At 54.3% G+C, this 16897-nt stretch overlaps 1 protein-coding gene across 1 annotated transcript in view; it reads right to left on the reverse strand.

The window, feature by feature from the left end:
• The window catches only part of LOC119517245, a 119137-nt gene that overhangs the window by 91328 nt on the left and 10912 nt on the right, over nt 1-16897 (reverse strand). Inside the window, 12 exon segments of the mRNA XM_037813807.1 lie at nt 1350-1402; nt 1405-1462; nt 3358-3427; nt 3429-3508; nt 3595-3751; nt 7920-8050; nt 8150-8265; nt 8560-8566; nt 8629-8727; nt 8982-9096; nt 10767-10870; nt 16214-16421. Of these exon segments, the coding sequence (XP_037669735.1) occupies nt 1350-1402; nt 1405-1462; nt 3358-3427; nt 3429-3508; nt 3595-3751; nt 7920-8050; nt 8150-8265; nt 8560-8566; nt 8629-8727; nt 8982-9096; nt 10767-10870; nt 16214-16421 (1198 nt within the window).

Raw genomic sequence — 16897 nt, forward strand, 5'->3', positions numbered from 1 at the left:
GCCCACTTACTCGCACCAGGCAAAACAGAGCCTCCATTGAGACTGAGCACCTTGGCTGACAAGGTTACAAGAGCAGCCCCCTCCCCAACCCCACCTACCACCCATCTCACCCCATGCCTGAAATTGCCAATGGAAAGAGGTGCATCTTCTCCTAGTGCCGTTTCTTCAGAAGGTAATTTAGCAACATCATCTCTGGCTTTGAAATGTGCATGCCCTTTGCCTCAGCAATTTCTTTCCAGGGAATTTACTTAGAGGCTCCCAAGGGCCCAAAGGTGGAGGTGCATTTTGGTTGTTTCTATTGGAAACAGACTAGAAACAACCTATATGCCCATCGGTAGGGCAACCAGTAAAATGCATTCTGGCACAAGCTCCCAGGGGAAAAACATGCAGCCTTAGGTGGGAGCCCACAGGCCCTGACAAGGGAAGGTAAAAAGCAAGAAGCACAATAGGACATACAATGTGACTCTGAGTTGCTGCTGTTAAGGAGAGATGGGTGTCTGTTCATCTATGCATTACAAGTTTTGATGGGCTGCCCAGCAAGTGCCTTCAGGACACAGGACTTGGGGCTAGAAGAGGAGGTGAAAGGAAGAATTTAACTTTCCATTTACACCTCACCATATGCCTTGAAATTCTGACCGTCTGGCTGTAGTACAATAATAACAACATTAAAGCAACAGTCATGCATTCAGCACTTAACAAAGTTCTAAATGTCTCTGTGCATGGAGTCAGCTTAAGCTCACAGATGCAGAAACACAGGCTCACAGAGGTAACCTGTCCAAGTGCACCTGGGTAGGAAGTGGCTGAGATGGGATCTGAACTCAGGGGATCAGGCTCCAGGCCCTTCACCCACTAGTTATGGGAAAAACCCATAAAACCCACAGTTTTTATGGGGAAAAAAAAAAGTCAGTTGAACTTATTTTTTCAAGTGATGGCTTTGGGGTTTGGGAACTCTGCCCAGGGGCCCCCGGCTTAAAGGCAACTCTCTGAGCCCAGAAGGGGTCTGAGATTCACAGACGCTGCCTCACCTCTGGCTCGGGTCTCTCTTTTGGGTTCTGTGCCATGACCCAGCCAGAGCTAGAAGGGGCCTCAGGGGTCAGGGACTCTCACCCATTTTACAGAGGAGGAAACTGAGGCCCAGGGAGAAGTGACTTCTCCAAGGTCATCCAGTGGAGGAACTAGGACTGGAAGTTCCAAGCAGGGGAAAGGGGTGCACAGAGGAGAGAGAAGGGGACAGGGGAGCCCTAGGGGGTGGAGGGAGCAGGTGCTCTGACCCCTCCACCTGCACGCACCAGGAAGCACCCAGGCCAGCTCCCCACCTCCCCACTCTGACATGGCTCTGGAATGCTCACTGGCCTGGGAACACCACACCTGGGCCCAGAGCCCCTCATCATGGCCAGGTAGTGTTGACGAGGATCTCAGCATCCCCCTCGGGGGTCTGGTACAGGCGGGGGAGCATGGATCGCTGGCTCCAGGACCCTGCCCCTCCACCCTGTAGTGCACTGTCCCCCGACCTGCCCACGCTCCGGCAAGTGGTCCCCCGCCTTGACCCAGTGTTGCCAGTGCCCCCCTTGTGGGGGCCTCCCTGACACACACTCTCTGGGGCCTCATTGTGGGGGGCAGTGCGGGTTCCCCATCACTTTCCTCTGCCCACTGCAACCCAGAGCCTTGGCCATTTCTATACACAACAATACATAAACAGACAGGCAAGGCTGTGTCCCAATAAATCTTTATGTATAAAACCAGCCCGGCGCCCATCCCACAGGTGGTGCTTTCTATAGATCTTGGCTCTCCTGGGCCCCTACCTAAGCAAGCCGCCCCCCACCCCATGACTCTCTCCCTCAACCCCTGCTGATTTCTTTCAAAGCGCAGCCGCCACACCACCACTCATCCCACAGGTATTTACCAAGCCCTGCTTCGTGCCAGGCACTGTGCTAGCTGCCGGGAGACAGCTGTGGACGGGCAAACAGCCCCTGTCCACGAGAAGCTTATATTCTGGTCCCAGGAGGCAGAGGCAGCCAGCAAGCAAGATGCTCACATGGAATGTTGAATAGATCTGGGGCTGACAAGCACTAAAGAAGGAAAGATAGAGGCAGGCAGGAGGCCCGGAGGCTTAGGGGGCCTGGGAGGTACAGCGAACCAGCCAAGGGCTAAGGGTAGACTCGTGTCCACCAATAAGGAGAGGCTGAAGCCCTAACGCTGGGAGCTCGGAGCATGGCCTTATTTGGGGATGGGGTCATACAGGTGGAATTAGGCAAGTCGGGATGAGGTCACACTGGCATAGGGACAGCCTTTAGTCCAGTATGACAGGCGTCTTTACAAGAAGGAGAAAGGGACACCGACAGACACAGAGAGAGGACAGCCTGACGTGAGAGAGGCGGAGACTGAGTCAGGCCACCACCCAGGGCGGCCGAGATCGCCGGCCACACCCGGACCCAGGAGAGAGGCAAGGATGGAGGCTTCCCGTGGGCTTCCCGGGGCACCCCGCCCTGCCGACGCCTCGATTTCAGACCTCTGGCCTCCAGAAGGCGAGACCATAAATCTCTGTTGGTTTCAGCCGCCCGGTTTATCGCAGCAGCCCCCGGAAATGAAGCCACCAAGGGCGGCTTCACAGCGAAAGTGACTTTTAAGCAAAGACCTACAGGACCTACGGTCGGTGACACGTGGGGCAAAGGCCCAACAAGAAGTGCAAAGGGCCTGGGGCAGACATGAACCTGGCATGTTTGAGGAGCAATGGGGAGTCCAGGGAGGCTGGAGGGCGGCTGGCAGGGAGCAGCAGGAGATGAGGTCAAGAGGTGAAAGAGGGGTCGGAGGTCAGCTCACTAAGGGCCTGGGAGGTCACTGTAAGGACTTTGGCCTTGACTCTGAGTGCAGAGGTCGGCAAACAGCTTCTGCAAAGGTCAATTACTCAATCTTTTTGGCTTTGTGGGCCACACATTCTTGATCACAACGACTCAGCTCCGCCGTCGTAGCTGGAAAGCAGCCACAGACAATACGCAAATAGAGAGGCATGACTGTGTTCCAATAAAACTTTATTTACAAACGCAGGCGGTGGGCTGGGTGTGGCCCGTGGGCCATAGTTTGCCAAACCCCTGCGCTAGAGGGCTGGGAGCACAGAATGTGGTTTGTAATCATATGCTTAATGGTGAGTTTATTTGGTGAATACCTGCCTCCTGCACGGGATACAGGCACCCAGACTCCTGTCCACGCCACTGCCCGGCCAGGGGCCCGGTACATAGTGTGTGCTCAGTAAACATGCAATGAATGTATGAATGAAATGAGTAAATGAATTAACAAACAGTGTTCAAGACCCATCACTGCCCAATCTCAACCCCAGGGAAGTAACTCACAGGCACTCACGTCCACAGAGCAGGGAAGCTTCCAGAAGGCCTGGATGACCCCCAGCCGAATCTCGGGGTGCCACTCCTCGGGACACACACATGCTCAGCGTGGGGAAGAGCCCTGCGGCTCCCAGGCCAGTGTTGCCGATCACCTTCAGCACTAGCTGGAGCTGACCCGAGAGGGCAGTGGGACCCTGAGGCCTGGCGTGGGAGCACCCAGCCCTCCTGCTCAGCCTGGGGCTCTGGCTGTCCTCACCTGGCCAGCACCCACGGGTTCCTGGCAGGTGCAGCTCCCACCCACGGCTGCTCTCAGGATCCAAATCAGGGAGCTGATGCCAGGCAGCCACCCATGGGGCTCATCCAGAGAGGCACAGAGGTTGTGCATTGGGGCCAAGATGCCAGGGAAGTAGTGACTGGGGCCAGAGACCAGCCCCCACCCCACCCCCAGAAGGCTGCTAAGTGGTCCGTCACAGGCCCCCCACCCACCAAGTGCAGAGGGGGCCACACCCTGGCTGCACAGAGTTACCTGGGGTGCTTCCTAAAAATGCAGAGGCCCAGGCCCCCACTCCTGAGATTCTTCGATGGCGCCTGTGCACTGAGTATTTCTAAAGCACCCCACGTGACCTTCCATGTGCATCCCGGAGGAGGACCCCCCAACACACACCGGGCTAAAGCAGGGTGTAATGGGTCGAAGAGTGTCCCCTCCCCCCCAAACTCATGTCCACCCAGATCTTGGAATGTGGCCTTATTTGGAAATAAGATTTTTGCAGATATAATTTAAAAATTAAGATGAGGTCAGACTGGACGAGGGTGGGCCCTAAATCCAGTGAGGGTGTCCTTATAGGAAGAGGAGAGGACACACAGAGACACCCAGGGAGAACACCATGTGACAGCAGAGGCTGAGGCTGGAGTGCTGCAGCTCCACGGCCGGAAGTGAGGAGAGGGGCCTGGGGCAGAGTCTCCCTCAGAGCCTCCAGAAGGACCCAGCCCTGGCAATGCTGTGACTTTGGACTTCTGGCCTCCAGAAGGACACATTTCTGACATTTGAAGTCACCCAGTTTGTGATTATTTGTTAGGGAAACTAAGGCACAGAGGTTTTCGCCGGGAGCAGGGCAACGTCTGGAGACATTGCTAGATGTCACGATTTTTGGTTGTCACAAGAGGCCGGGGACGCTGCTCAGCGTCCTACAAGGCACAGGACGGACCCCAAATGAAGTCTTCCAGACCCAGATGTCACCAGTGCTAAGGGCGAGAACCTGGGCTAAGCCACCAATTTTGGGAGCGGGGTGGGCAATGTGGGTTGACGTGTACACCCCAGTTTGGCAGGTTCTTGGTCTTGGACCACATTCTGGTGCATGTGGACCCGTTGTCAATAGGATCCTTTCAAGATGCTACACGGTTAAGGTGCGGCCTGACCAAACCAGGTTGGGTTTCAATCCAACAGACAGAGAGAGAAGCCATGGGGAGCAGCCCAAAGCTGAAGTCAACAGAACCCAAAGGAGAAAGGAGAAGACACCACCATGTGCATCACCATGGGATGGAAAGGCCAATGACCGAGGCTTGCCAGCAGCCGGCCCCAGAACACTACAGTCTTTGGGAAGAAAGCGTCACCTTGCTGATGTCTCGGTTTTGGACTTCCAGCCTCAAAACCATGAGCCAATAAATTCCCATCTTTTAAGCCAACCCACTGCATGGTATTTGTTTCAGCAGCCGGGGAACCAAAATGGCAGGGGTGGCAAAGAGGTTTTCTGAGCTGTTAGGTGGCGGAGAATCCTGGACAGAGTATCAGACCCCACTTCAGAGAGCAAAGCAGCTTCTACTGCCTCCCAGGTTATATGAAATGTGCAAGAAATGAAACCCAGTTCTCTCTTTGGAATCAGCTGGCAAATGAGTGGGCCAGCTTTTTGTGACAACTTCCTTGCTTCTTTCTGCAGAGCTGCCTGAGACAAGCCACCCCGATGAGAAGTCACAGTCCCTCAGCAGGGGAGATGGAAACCTAGGAAGCTGGGTTGCATTTTCAGAGCCCTGCCCTCAACCCAGCCAGAGGTCCCCAAATAGCATCACCTGCCTCCAGTCCTTGCAGTGAAAGGGGTGGGCTGGCAGGGGCTGTGGGGGGCACCCAGGTCCCCATTCTCTCTGCCTGTCAGCTGAGGGGAATGTTTGGAGGCTGGCCAGGGCCATGCCATCCTGGACATGCTGGGGTAGGAGGCTGCCCACCCCTGCCACCATTTTGCTGTGCTCTTCCTTTGGGATCTGGAAAGGAAGTGAGAGAAAGGGCAAAAAGGCAAAAGAAGATTTGCTCTGAGTAACTGGAAACTATGTCCTTAACCGAAATGGCTCTGGGTTAAATCCAAGAGGACCAAAATCAAAGTGCACAGCCGTGATGTGATGCTAAACGGTTAGCAACGGGCGCCAGGGAAGGAAAAACAAAGCCATGGTTTGTAGCATTTGCCAGTTCCCATGGTATAAAGGCTCCCTCGGGGGCCGCGTCGAGCTGCCAATGCAACGTCACTAAGTGTGGAGCTGGAAAGAGCTGGAAGGAGCCCACCATCCCACAGCATATCCACCAACCAGACACGACAAACACGAGTAAGCTCAAGTGCACGGGTAAAGAGTACACGGCACGAAGATAATTAGGAAGTGCTGTGTCGAGCATGTATTACCTTTGTATTTTTCTAAAATGTCTTAATTTCTAATAATGGCTGTGTTTGACTACCAGCTGACAAAATTCCTGAAAATCTCGCCATCAGCTCTCACACGCCACCAGCACCACCCTCCCTCTTAGCACCAGGATTTCTACACCCTGCCCTTCTGTCCTGCCCTGGGGCATATGCTGTGGCCTCTGGGCCTGGCTCCCTGAGGAAAAGAAGGGGACCCCCACCCTTCTTTGGGGGTGCATACTGCCCCCCCCTCAGCCCCACCAGGGCCCATCCCTTCCAGGGGCCTCCCGGAGGCAGTGTCAGGGCCAGTCCTGCTGCAGCAAAGCGCAGCCCCCAGGCACCCCAGGACACTCAAGCCTTCAACCAAGAGGGCAATCGCGGGACCCAGAGCAGGGGCGAGCTGGTTCTAGGTCTCTCAGAGGGAAAACGAGAAAAATGCACTTTTACTAAGAAGCACCTAGATGGCGCGACTGGTGTGCCAGGCCCTGTTGTTTACCCTTAAACCTGCATGGTGCCCCACGAAGCAGATATAATCATCATTTCCATTTTGCAGTTGAGGAAACTGAAACACAGAGAGGTTAAGTAACTTGCCTGAGGTCACCCAGCAGTAAGCGGAGGAACCCAGACTCCAAGGCTCCAAGGCCAGGCGTTGATCACTATACTCACCTCTTTTGAGATGTGAAGTCTGGGTGTGAAAACCAGACCCCAGGACGCTGGATGCACCACCCAGAGCAGGGACTGCAAGGAAACCTCGGCAGCCGCGGAGAATCCTCGGCAGCCATGGGGACACTCTGCATGGGTTCTGTTCTTTCCTTAGGCCCGTGATTCTTAAGCAGGTCTGTGTGTCTGCACGAGGGTGTCTGCAAGCATGCTTCCAGGGTGCGTGCATTTTAGAATCTCCGTGTTTGTGAGTATGTGTGTTCCCCTGTGTGTGCATGGGTCTCAGTGCACACACATCCCAGTGTACATGTGTGTCCTGGTGGGACCTGTGTGCCATGTCCCCACGTGGGCATCTCTGATGCACATGCATGTCCCAGTTTGTGCATGCGTGTGTGCCTGCATGTGCATGCATGTCCCAATCTGGGTATGTGTCCCCATGTGTGTGTGCATCTTATGTGCACACGTAGGCCCAGTGTATGCATGTCCCAACATGGGCATGTGTCCCCACGTCTGTGTATACATGTGCCATGTGTATGTACACGTGTCCCAGTGTATCCTGGAGTGTGTGTCTGTGTTCCAGGAAAGGTGTGTATCCCGGTGTGGATGCACATGCGTGTCTCTGTGTGGGTGTGGGTCCCCACATGTCCCCATGTGTGTGAGTGTCTTGATATGTGTGTGTGCATGTGCATGTCCCAGTGCACGTGTCCTGTGTGCCAGTGTGTGCTGGCATCACAGTCTTTGTGGATCTGTGTGTGTGTCCATGTCCCTAGGTATTCCTGAGTGCCCTGGTGTGTGTGTGTGTGTGCCCATCCTTGTGTGTGTGCCCTGTGTCCCCACGCCCCAGCGTGTCTGGGTCCGTGTAGGTGTGTGTCTGTGTGTGCTGTGGACCTCGGGGTGCACGTGTGAGTCTTGGTGTGTGTGCCTCAGTGTGCGTATGTGTCTTCGTACGTCTCAGGGTGTGGGTGTGCATCCCTGTACCTCAGCATATGCCTGCGTCAGTGTGCATATGTCTGGGTGAGGGGGCTGTGTGTGTGCATGTCCTGCACGTGTGTGTGCTGTGCACCTCCAAGTGCGTCTGTGTGACCGTCTCAGTGTGTGTTTTCTTTGTGAAAGGAGGGGGGAGCATGCTGCTTAAAAAAGCACATTCAATGTTGTTCTATATTTGGCAAATGAAAATAAACACTCCCTGTTTTCTTAATACAAAAGAGGAAACGCGGCTTGGTGAGAGGGCAGGGGTTATGCAACGATGGAGAGAGGCCACTGGGGCTCGCGGGAGGAGGGGAACCGCCTGTCAGAGGCCGTGGCGGAGTCTCCACCTCCACCCGCTGCACCCAAGGGAGGCAGCCGGGGGTGGGAAGGGGCTCGAGCCAGCCCTAGGATGAAGGCTGGGTACTGCGGGACACGGGGAGGGCAGGGGCGTCAGAGCCACCCCAGCACCCCCACTGGGTGCCACTGGCTCGTGGGGAGCCCAGGTCTGCGGGGCCGACTGACCCAGTCCAGGGAACCGGTCCCCATTGCCGGCTGCCCTGGAGACGTGGCCCGGAACTGCCAGCCCTCTGCGTCTGCAAAAGAATCAGAAAGCCGGCTCTTGATGCAAAAATCTCTTCCTTAAAGAGGTGAGGGTACGCTTCAGCTGAAAGTCCAACATGTCCACTCTCCTTTTTTAATTTTTAAAGACGGTAAGATAAAATGATCCCAGGCCTGTGGCACTGACGCAACGACTCCACTTGTCCGGTGTGACTTTGATGCTCACTCATCTTGCCCCAAATCCAATTCCTCTCCATCCTCTCAAAACCAGCCCTCCCCTAAAGGTATGAAAAGCTTGTAGAACAAAACATACCATACCAAACCCTGAGATCAGAGGTCAGGGGTCAGGTCACCTGAGAGCAGGTCACCCCTACCTGTACCCTGCAGCAACCAAGCCCAGGAAGGGAGAGCTGGGGGCTGGCCAGGTGGGCGCAAGGGCTCACCAGCAGTGCAAGGTCTCCAGCGTCCAGGGACAGTGGGACGAAGGCCAGCGCCCAGAGCCCCTTCTCTGCCTCATCCTGAGGACCACGCCGGGCTCCGTGCTGCAGGAGGCCAGGTCATCCATCGGCAGCTGCCCGAAATCACAAGAGCCTGCAGGATGTCACCAAGTGGCCCTCGCATCCTGAGAGCCTTGCCAGCTGCATCTCTCTGGAGCCTCAGCTCATCAGCGTTGCTAAAGGGGCTCGGACAGGTCCAGCAGGGACATTCCCAAGCTCACGCACCCGGGCAGGGACCAAGTCTGGATTTGGACCCAGAGCCTGTGAGTCAGACCCCTCGGGGACAGCAGCAGCCTCACTACATCCTGCAGCCATGTAATTTCAGGAAACCCGGGCCCCCACTTGCTGCTGTGCTGAAAACCCCCCTCCACCAAGGCAAACTGTGGAGAGACCAGAACCCTCTCATCCCGCCCCCTGCCATTGGACGGGAACCAAAAATCAGCAAATGGCCTCAGTTAAAACCTCTTGTTAGGAGCCGAATGGTGCCCCCCAAATTCGTGTCCACCCAGAACACAGAAAGGGACCTTCTTTGGCAATAGGGCCTTGGCAGAGGAAAGTAGTTACATGAGCTCACACTGGATGAGAACAGCCCTAAATCCAATGGCTGGTGTCCTAAGAAAGAAGAGGGGATTCAGGTACAGAGACACACAGAAGATGACACAGGAGAAAGTCACGAGGACAGAGGCAGGAGGGACCGGAGTGACATGACTGCAAGCCAGGGGTCCCAGGGGGTGCCGGCCACCGCCAAAAGCTGCAAACAAACGCTCTCCCTCGGAGCCTCCAGGACCCCGTGCTGCACACTTCTTGATCTCAGAACCGAGAGACAACACACTTCTGCTGTACAAAGCCACCCGGCTAGTGGTCACCTGTCACAACAGTCCAAGGACACTAATGTACCTCTAACACTCTCCACCCATGGTCAGGATTCTTTATTATTATTTTTTTTAGATTGCAGAAATGTTAGATGCTCAGGAGGGGCTCCCTGAGCTGAGGCCACCTTGGGGTGCAGGGGGTGCAGGTGGAGGTGGAGCTGATACAGGCCACCCACAGCCACAGAGGACCAGATGCCCCCACCCCCACCCCACTGCCCACTCCCCGACAGGCGAGATGCAGGGGCTTGTGGGAAAATCCAGAGGGACAAGGAGGAGCATTGCTGAGACAACAAGTGCTCAGGCTCGGAGGCTCCTCCCTACATTGAACATCATTTAAATGTTGCCAGGTCAAATCGAATTTATATTTAAGCCCCTAAGTATCGGATTGAGATGCACAGCCCCCTCGGGTTCAAATCCCAACTCTGCTGTGTGACTTGGGGAAAGTTTCCTAACCTCTCTGTGCTTCTTCTCTCTCAGCTGTAGAGTAGGGCTGGTACTACCACTCAAGGTTGTGAGGGATTAAATGAGTGACTGGAGATAAAGGGCTTGAAAAGGTCCATGGCACCAGGTAAGCCCTCTGTAGGCTAGCTATTACATATTGTCATCATTCACGTAAACGTTTGATACTGTTGATTGTGCAGAATATTTTTTTTTTCATATTTGGGAGTCAATACCATTTTTTCAGGTCTGGGGCTCAAGGGCCCACACCTTCCTCCCGCACAGCCCTGAGCTCATGGAGTTGGTGCTTGGAGGGTCCCTCTGTTCTTGGGGTCTCTCTGTGCCCCTCGCTGGCCCCGGATCAGCAGTGACAGGGTGGTGGGACCCAGCCCTGCCCAGCACCCCCCACCCTGACTCTGCCCCTGTCCACAGCAGAAGGGTACCCGAGGTGCACTGGGATGCTAATTCCAACTTTCCACACGAGGGTCCCTCTGTAGGGGAAGGGACAATGCCTGTTTTTATACTTCCAGGCCCTTCAGCTTATGGTTGGGGCCACGGGTCTGGCGCCCCATGGGAACCACCAGCCTCCCCGCTTAATCACCTTCTTGGCAGGCATCCCTGGACTGAAAGATAAGTCAGTGTCCCTGGGATGAGATGAGACAGCACCATCCATCCCCCAGTGGGACCTGGGACAGCACCAAGATCACCCAGCCCCACCCAGGGACGCCCACCCGGCGCCTTGCCCAGCCTTCCCACCTAGAAGAGGCCCCCTACCAGTTGTCTCAGCACTTAAAGGAGGAATATCACTAGAGCTCCATCACCTCATCAGCACAAAGACCCCAGAGCTCCAGCACCAGCGTCAGGAACAGTTCTGTGGCCTGGAAATCAGAGAGGGCAGCGTGAGAGGCCCAGCAGAGTGTGTGTGTGGTGGTGGTGGTGGGGGGGGGGCAAGGGTCATCTCCTCCATCCCCCTGCGTCCAGACACGAGTGCAGAGGAAGTGGGAACAGCACCAGCACCTTTTGCTTAAGGTGTCATCAGACCCCAGAAGATAGCACCGATGGCTGGGCCTGAATTGCTGGCCCTAGTACAGCAGCTGGTGCATTTTTATTCTTTCATTTAGCAAGCACTTATTGGGCACCTACTGCATACTGGGCACTATGCTCGAGACTAGAGACATAGAGGTGAACAAATAGACATGCTATCTGCATCTGCAGGGTTTATGGTCTAATAAAAGCTCAATCGATGTTTGCTATGATAAAAATCTAATTATTATAACCAGGGGCCTTAGTGTTTCCCGTGTTAAGTGAGATGGCAATTTTTTCCAATATTTTTGATGAAATAAATATGCAAATATTTTCCAGAATTATTTACAGTGATGCTTAATAAAGGAGGTTTGGATTTTCTGCCCCTTGTCTGAAAGCCTGGCTAGTACAGCTGCTGAGTGTCCAAAACCGCAAAGAAATAAAGGACTCTATTCAGAGCATTGCACCCCTCGGGTTTCAGGAGATACTTAGTTTAGGAAACCCACCCCCACCTTCCTTCCTGGGTGCCCCTTTAAGCTCAGGCTCACTGCCTCGGCCTGAGCCCAAAGCCATAGAAAGAGCAAAATCAGGCAGGAGCTAAGCCAGGTCCCCGCTCCCTGCTGGCAGCCCCTGGGCCTGTCACTCCCCACCGGATTAAGCAGGACAGGCTGCCCAGCCTCCGGCCTCCGCTGCTCTGGGTGGCTGTGAGTACCCGGGCACCAGCTTGATCTCAGCAGGACACAGTCTGTAAACCCAGCTCGGCCCCAGGCTGGCAAGCTCAGCCTGTGCCCTCAGCCCCCCACAGTACAGCTGCCCCCAGTGCCCAGGCAGCCTTCTGTAATGTGCCTCCTGCTGGCGGGGCTGGCCCTCCTGGACACTGCGGTCACTTCCTCTGGCACCGCCCGCCAGGCAGCTCCTTGCACAGGCTGACCGTGGCCGTCACCGCTGGCCCTGAGAGCTCGGTTGCCCCAGTTTGGGGCAGCTACCCCGGGGGACCTTTGATTCCAGGCCCAGTGCCCCTCCTTCCTGAGTGGGTTCAGCTGTTTCCCACTGGCTGGTGGCTGCAGTGGGTCCCCTGGGCTCAGGAAACAAGGTGCTAGTTAGACTGAAAGCCTATGAGACCTCGTGCCTAAGAGCATCCTCAGCCTGGGCACGACCAGTATCCGCCCTGGAGCACACCCCCTGCTCCGGGAGGCCGCGGACCACAGGCTTGGCTTCAGAATTAGCCTCCCAGAGCCAGGCCCGGCAGGGGGGAGCACAGGCAGCTCATCCTGGCTCCCCTTCAGCAGGGAGAGAAGAAATCCAGAAAGGAAAAGGGGGCAGAGGTGAGAAGGCTGTGGGACAGAGGCAAAGGGGGTGGGTTCCTGGCTAGGGCTTGGTGAGAACCCTGTCATCACCATGGCCACCAACAACAACAACTAATAATAATGATAATAATAATAATAATAATATCCCTAGCTCTTTATATGGCCCCTTGACTATGCACCAGGCACTGCTCTAAGCATTTCGCACAAACCACCACATTTCATTGTCAAAACAACCCTATGGGGAGGGGCTAAAATGATCCTCACTTGAAAAGAAGGACACTGAGGCTCAGAGAGGTCAAGCCAGGGGCCAGCAGCCACACAGCGAAGGGCAGAGCCAAGATTTGAACACCAGCCGTCTCTCTCCTAAACCCATACTTAAGCAGTGACCTGTACTCTGTGGATTGCTCATAAATGTATCACAATTGGCTCTCCAGGGAAAAAATGAGTGTTATTATTTTCAGCGTTTGCTGATTTCTGTGGTGTAAATATTCCCACCGTGGCTGATCTCAAACTGAGCACAGCCTTGGGGGGAATGCACATGAGCACCATGGTGTATTTCCACCTCACAGATACCACGGGCACAAGTAACTTCACACGGAGTCAAATAACTTGCCAGTGATGGTTCTGAAGGTTTATTCCTCTCGTTTCTCATATAACTCAATTGTGAGCTGACAGAACTTTATTTTTAACAATGGCTAGGTGTAACAAGCCGTCTGCAGGATTCCTGTAAATCTAATCATTGGTTTTTGTGAGCCAGTAAATGCCACTGGTACTGCCACACCCCTGTCTACACTGTCTCTGAAATACTTGACTGCACACAGTTGGCATTTAATTAACACTGGTGACCTGGGCCCCCTATTTGCAGAATGCCAAAAGAGGTCGAGAGCTGTGTCTTTCCCCAGGGTGTCCTCCTGGGCGGCCCAGACCCAACCCGGGAACTGGTCTCCACACCCCCGGATGTGCCCCCAGCTGGTGCACTTGGGCACCCCAGCCTGCAGACCCCCTATGTCGAAACTCTCAGGCCTCTTTGAGGAGGGCTGGGCCGGGAATTTGTTCTCTATTGAGCCCCAGTTTTGTTTCAACGCTGCAAAACAAATCTGGTCTCCTGCCCATCAACAATGGGGAGGCTTCGCGCTGCAGCCCACGAGCCCCATCTCCCCAGCAACCCAGCCCTGCCCTCTGCCCTCCCAGGGGGTCTCAAGGAGCTGGCTGGTGTGTCCCCAAAAAGCACATTTCGGGGACAAGGTCCTCAGCCACCCCCTACCCCTACCCCATCACCCTTGGCCCCGGAGAACTCCCTGTAGAGATAATTTACTTCCTTTTCAGTGCTATAAATACAAGGCAGCCACACCGTGTCCTCTGGGGCTGGCACTGCACGTCCCACAGATCTCCTTGTCTTGGGCAGCATGTGCCAGGGGAAATGCCCAGTCAGGGGCTCAGGGCTTGCTCCAGGGCCAGACAAGAGCCAGGAGATCTGCCCTGCGGCTTCCCGTCGTCATATCAGGATTGACTGCACATGATCAGAGCACAGACCACAGTTCAGGGGTTCTCCACCAACCTGGTTTTGACCCCCAGGGAGCATCTGGCAACATGTGGAAACACTTCTGGTTGTCACGGCTTGGGGAGGGGCATCCTACTGGCATCGAGTGTGTAAAGGCCAGAGACGCTGAGGAACATCCCACAGTGTGCAGGGCAGCTGCCCGCTGACCCGGCCCGAGGAGAAACCCTGCCTGAGAGCCAGGTGGCCTGGGATAACAGCCTGGGGCGGGGGGGGGGGGGGGGGGACGGGGACTTTGAGCACATTTCCCCAATTCTGCGCCTCACTTTCCTCATCTGCAGAATGGGGACGATGGTAAGAACTTCACTGAGAGGATTAAATTCAATAACACACGCAAGGCCCTTAGCTTATTGCCTGGGTGTATAGTATGTGCTCAATAAAATTGTAGCACGTTGACAGTGACCCCCAAAAGTGTATGTCCACATTCTAGCCCTCGGAACCTGTGACTGTCACCTTATTTGGAAAAAGCACTTTGCAGATGTCAGGGAAAGATCTCGAGATCATTCTGGATTATCAAAGTGTCCCTGAATCCAATGCCAAGTGTCCGTATGAGAGACACACACAGAAGGCCATATGAAGATGGAAACAAATTGGAGTGATGCTGCCCAAAGCAGCTGATCAGCAGCCACGAGCAGCTGGAGGAGCAAGGAAAGATTCTTCCCAAGAGCCTTTGGAGGGAGTGTGGCCCTGCCAACACCTTGATTTTGGACTTCTGGCTCCAGAACTGCAGGGGAATCCATTTCTGTTGTTTTCAAGCTGCTCAGTTTGGAATAATTTGTTATGCCAGCCACAGGAAACTAAAACAAAAATGCATTTATTTTTATTACTATTACTACCACTCCTATTATATGACACAGTTTAGCAATGAGAGTTCATGTATTCATTCAACAAACATTTATGGAGCATAATGTGTGCCTGGCCTGTTCTAGGTGTTAGGGATATAATGGGGACTAAAAAAAGGGTCCCTGCTTTCATGGAGTTCACACCTGGGGTCAGGAGGGCAGGAGGAGACAGACAATAAATAAAGCAAAGAGTGAAGAATTTCAGCTAGTGATTATTGCCATGAAGGGAGGAAAAAAACCCAAAACACAGTGCTGAGGCGGTGAGGGGCAGGGAAAGGCGGCCACTCAACGGTGAGCACAGAACTCCGGGAGAGGGACTGAGCTGAGACCTGGCAGGCAAGGAGGAAACTGCCTGTCGAGATCCAGGGAGGAGCTTTCCTGGCAGGCGGAGCAGCACGTGCAAAGGGCCTGAGGCAGGAAAGAGATTGAGGGATTCAGGCACAGAAAGAGAAGGCGGCTCACTGGCTCAGGGCTCAGGGCTCAGCTCCAACATCTGCTCTGGAAGCTTCCCTGACCCCTCGTCTCACATGGCCAGTCACTCTGGTTTCCTTATAGAACTATCATCGACTGACATTCTCATTTGTTTGAGGCGGCTATTGTCTGTCTTCCCCACACTGGACTTTAAGCTCTTTGAAAGTGGAGACTGAACCTGTCTCATCATCATGAAGGCTAAGATGGGTTCCTGGCACAGACCAGGTTTCAACTTGCTGAGCAAATGGAAGGGGTTGCAGGTTGCTGTGAGCATGGAAGGTTCTATCAGGAGGGCAGTGAGGCCAGGCAGCCTTGGAATTAGGGTCCAGATGCACAATTTTCCTCCCCTCCCCCCCACCCCCCAGATGGTGCCAAACCTTCTCTCTTGAGCTCTCCTCTTCCACACAGGGACAGGGCTCTATTTCAGAAAAACAGACTGGGATGGTGACACGAATCATCACAGATAGTGGCAGCCTCAGAAAGACTGCAGACAGCATGAAGGAGGGAGCCAGCCAGATTTCTCAGAGCCTTCTGAGGCTCTCTAGGCTGTGACCTCCATGTTGTATCCACCCTTTGACTTTAAACAGCCAGCGTTACAGGGGAGGCCCACGCCACAGGTTTCTGACATGGGAAGTCCTTCCACACTGAGGCCTGAACATGGCTAGAGGATCCCCAAGAGAGCTCCAGGCCAGGCCAAGCCAGATTCAGAAGGTTAGAGTTGGGGGTCCACCAGAGCTGCTATTTGCCCCCAGACACAGATGAGAAACACGCCTCCCCTCTGCTTGTACCCTTGCACATGGCCTGGCGAGTGAAATTCCAGCTAGATTTCCTCCCTTTTCCTTGCCTTTGCAACCAGGCACAGTTGTGCAGTGCACAACCTGCCCAACTGTACACAGCAGCCTTGATGCCAAACACCTGGGAGGCTGAGCCATAAAGCAGGGATCTGGGCAGGAAGAAGAGGGTGTCCCAGGGACCCAGACCCAAGGTAGACTCTGGCCTGAGACTGGAAAAGCCACTTACCTCACAGCTCGTGATCTGAGTCAGACACAGCTTTCTCACCAATGAAACTGCCGAGGCCACCATGGCCCAAGACGGCATCTCCTCCCTCTCATATACCAGCTGCTCAGAGTCAGGTCTCCATCCTCTGGATCTGAGGTGAAACGCACTGGAGGGACAATCGCACAGAGGAACACAGAATAAGTCAGAGGCCCCCAGGACCTGCCCCTTCCTTCAGCACATCTGGAGCAACAGGTAAGACGGGTCTGTACAGGGAAAATCGCAGCAGCGTTGCTGCTAACAGCCAAAGATGGGGAAGTAACCTATGTACCCATCAACAGGGGATAGTCACACTGTGGCCCACTCATGCCACGGAAAACTGAGCACCCTTTAATGAGAGTGGGCCAGCTATACACGCACCGCCATGGAAAGATCTCCAAGCAGTAAAGCGAACAAAGCAAGAGGCAGACAAGAGTGTGGTGTGATAGGAAACAAAGGCCCCGAACAGACACACAAATACGTCTCTCTGTAAATGCATGGAATATATAGTTGAGTCTCATTCTTTGCAGTGGTTGTGATCTATGAACTCACAGCCAACACTGAATTAGTGAACACTGAACCATTGCCCTGGGGACAAATATGGAGTTAGGTTCCTTCCAGTCACAAGATTTTCTTCAACCAGATCAATACATAACCTTGTTTTATGAG

The sequence above is a fragment of the Choloepus didactylus genome, chromosome 21 (assembly GCF_015220235.1).
Source record: "Choloepus didactylus isolate mChoDid1 chromosome 21, mChoDid1.pri, whole genome shotgun sequence".
In the NCBI taxonomy this organism is placed as follows: domain Eukaryota; kingdom Metazoa; phylum Chordata; class Mammalia; order Pilosa; family Megalonychidae; genus Choloepus; species Choloepus didactylus.